General features: G+C 63.3%; 1 protein-coding gene across 1 annotated transcript; it reads left to right on the top strand.

The window, feature by feature from the left end:
* Positions 1-222: 222 nt before the first annotated feature.
* FGFBP3 (fibroblast growth factor binding protein 3) lies at positions 223-1,561 on the top strand. The gene is made up of 2 exons (XM_065068643.1): positions 223-373; positions 795-1,561. The coding sequence occupies exon 2, from the start codon at positions 883-885 to the stop codon at positions 1,390-1,392; it is 510 nt and encodes a 169-aa protein (XP_064924715.1). The 5' UTR covers positions 223-373; positions 795-882; the 3' UTR covers positions 1,393-1,561.
* Positions 1,562-2,133: the final 572 nt, after the last annotated feature.

Below are 2,133 nucleotides of genomic sequence, written 5' to 3'. Positions count from 1 at the left end.
AGAAAGAGATCGATTCTCATCCACCAGCATCCTGAAGGCAGGTCTCCGCACAGCCGCTGCTGCCCGACTCGGCACCCAGACCGTGGTCTGTCGGGCAGGGCACCTACCAAGTGCGCCGCGGCCCCGGGATGGTTTTGCGATACTGGCGTGAGATTTCCTCGACCGAAAGCGGGGGGGGAAAGGAGAGGGGGCAGTGAACTTCTCTCAAGTTGGGGCACAGAGCTCCTCGCGTGTCCCCCCGCGGGCGGCGGGCCGGGGAGGGGCGTCAGCGGGGGCAGCCCCCGGCCATTGATAACCCCCCTGCCCGGCCCCGCCGCCGCAGAGCGCCGCGCACGCCTGTCCCCGGGCACCTCCACCAACCCCACAGCGCACCGTGAGTGCCCTCGGGACAGACCGGTGGGGGGAAGCCGGGTTCGGGGTGCAACGACGGGTTTTTAGGGGAGCGGTTTGCCCTTAGCCAGCTCTGGCGATTGACCCGCGCCCGCTCGCTGCTTTGATGCTGCAAGCTGGCAGGTGCGGGCTCACGATGCGGCGCCCCGGGGTTACGACTTCCCGGCTGGGGTGGTCCCAGAGCCCCGCCGCCATCGGCGGTCCCTCAGCGGAGCCAGGGGGCGAGGGGGAAAAAAACAAGCTAAAAGCCCCGGGGGTTACGATTCTGAAGGGGCAAGCCCCTCCGCCGAAACAAATGCCACCCGGCTCAGCCTGGCGCGACCCCAGGGGCTGCGCTCCCGCCGGGGCAGGCAGCGGGTGGGAGCAGCGGGGGCACCCGCTCGCCAGTGTCCGTGTCTCCGCAGGGCGCGGAGGATGCGGCGGGTCGGCGGGCCCCGTGCCGGAACGCTCCGTCGCTGAGGCACCGGAGGAGGCTCCCACGGCGCCGAGGAGATGAGGCTGCCCCTGGTCTTGCTGGCCCTGGCTGCCCTAGGGGCTGTCGCCGCCGCGACGGGGCGAGAGGCCAAGGAGGCGGTGCAAGCGGGGCGCTTCTCCACGCCGGAGCAGCACCGATGCAGCTGGGAGCTGCGCTCGGAGGCGGGGGCCAGCGAGCTTCGGCTGAGCTGCCGGCCGCCGGCGGGCGGTGGGGCGGCGCGGAGCTGCGCGTACCGCGGAGAGCCGCGGCGCTGCCCCGCATACGACGCCCGCAGCCGCCAGTACTGGCGGCAGATCCTGGGCAAGCTGCGGCGGCGGCGGCACCCCTGCGCCCAGGGCGGCCCGCTCAGCGCCCGCCTGTGCGGCCCGGGCCGGGCGCCGCCCGAGGCGCAGCTCCGCCTGCTGCCCGCCCCTGGGCCCTCCCCGACGGCCGCCGCCCCGGGGCCCACGGGAGACCCAGCGGAGACCTACTGCGCCGAGCGCTGGCACTCGCTGTGCAGCTTCTTCGTCGGCTTCTTCGAGGGCTGAGCCGCTGAGAAGGAGCGCGGCTGCCTGTCCGCGGGCCAAGAATTGCTCTGTCCGGCTGGCGGCCACGGTCCACCCTCCCAGCCTTGCCTGTCCTCACCTGCCTGCCACGGGTGTCCCTCGACTTTGTCAGCTTTCCTCTTTCCTCTCCAATAAAGTGCCAACTATTTTACGACAAGTAGTGGACATAACTCTTTTCTCAAAGCCCTGCAATGCCTGTAGCACCGTTACACTGCTGAACAACGTGTGTGCCATGTCACCTAACGAAGGAGATGAGAGCCTCTAGAGTCAGTTCATGAGTTTTAGTACATTAAAGTTTTTCCAAGGACATAAACAAGACAGCTATTCCTTCCTCCAAATCTATTTCTATAAGCCTAAAGGTTAAAGTTACACTGAAATTGCCCAACTAGAAAAACAGACATTTATACCAAAAGAAGGAACAACTCAGAGTTCAATAAACAGTAAGTCCTAGAAAAAAAAAAAACCTGTATTGCTTACAAAAGCTTCACAAGCTAAACAAACCAGTCCAGTCCTGTTTCCACAGAGCAGATGATCACTGACTGACTTTGAACAGGAACATGAACAGAGTTGGGTGAGAAACCAGCTGTGAAAAGATTGAGAAACTCAGAAGCAGCTATGTATAGAGATGGTATTTTGGAGATTGTGTTTCATGTAGCCAGTGAGCTAAGGCCAAAGCAAGTCACTTTTAGAGGGACCATAATGTTCAAGTAGGTGAGTTGTCTT

Source organism: Columba livia, chromosome 6 (genome assembly GCF_036013475.1).
Source record: "Columba livia isolate bColLiv1 breed racing homer chromosome 6, bColLiv1.pat.W.v2, whole genome shotgun sequence".
Classification (NCBI taxonomy): Eukaryota; Metazoa; Chordata; class Aves; order Columbiformes; family Columbidae; genus Columba; species Columba livia.
The sequence above is the reverse complement of the archived record's forward strand: the minus strand, read 5'-3'. Positions and strand labels throughout refer to the sequence as shown.

Excerpts from the sequence above, each read along its gene's own strand:
- FGFBP3 (XM_065068643.1), top strand. The coding sequence starts at position 883 with ATGAGGCTGCCCCTGGTCTTGCTGGCCCTGGCTGCCCTAGGGGCTGTC.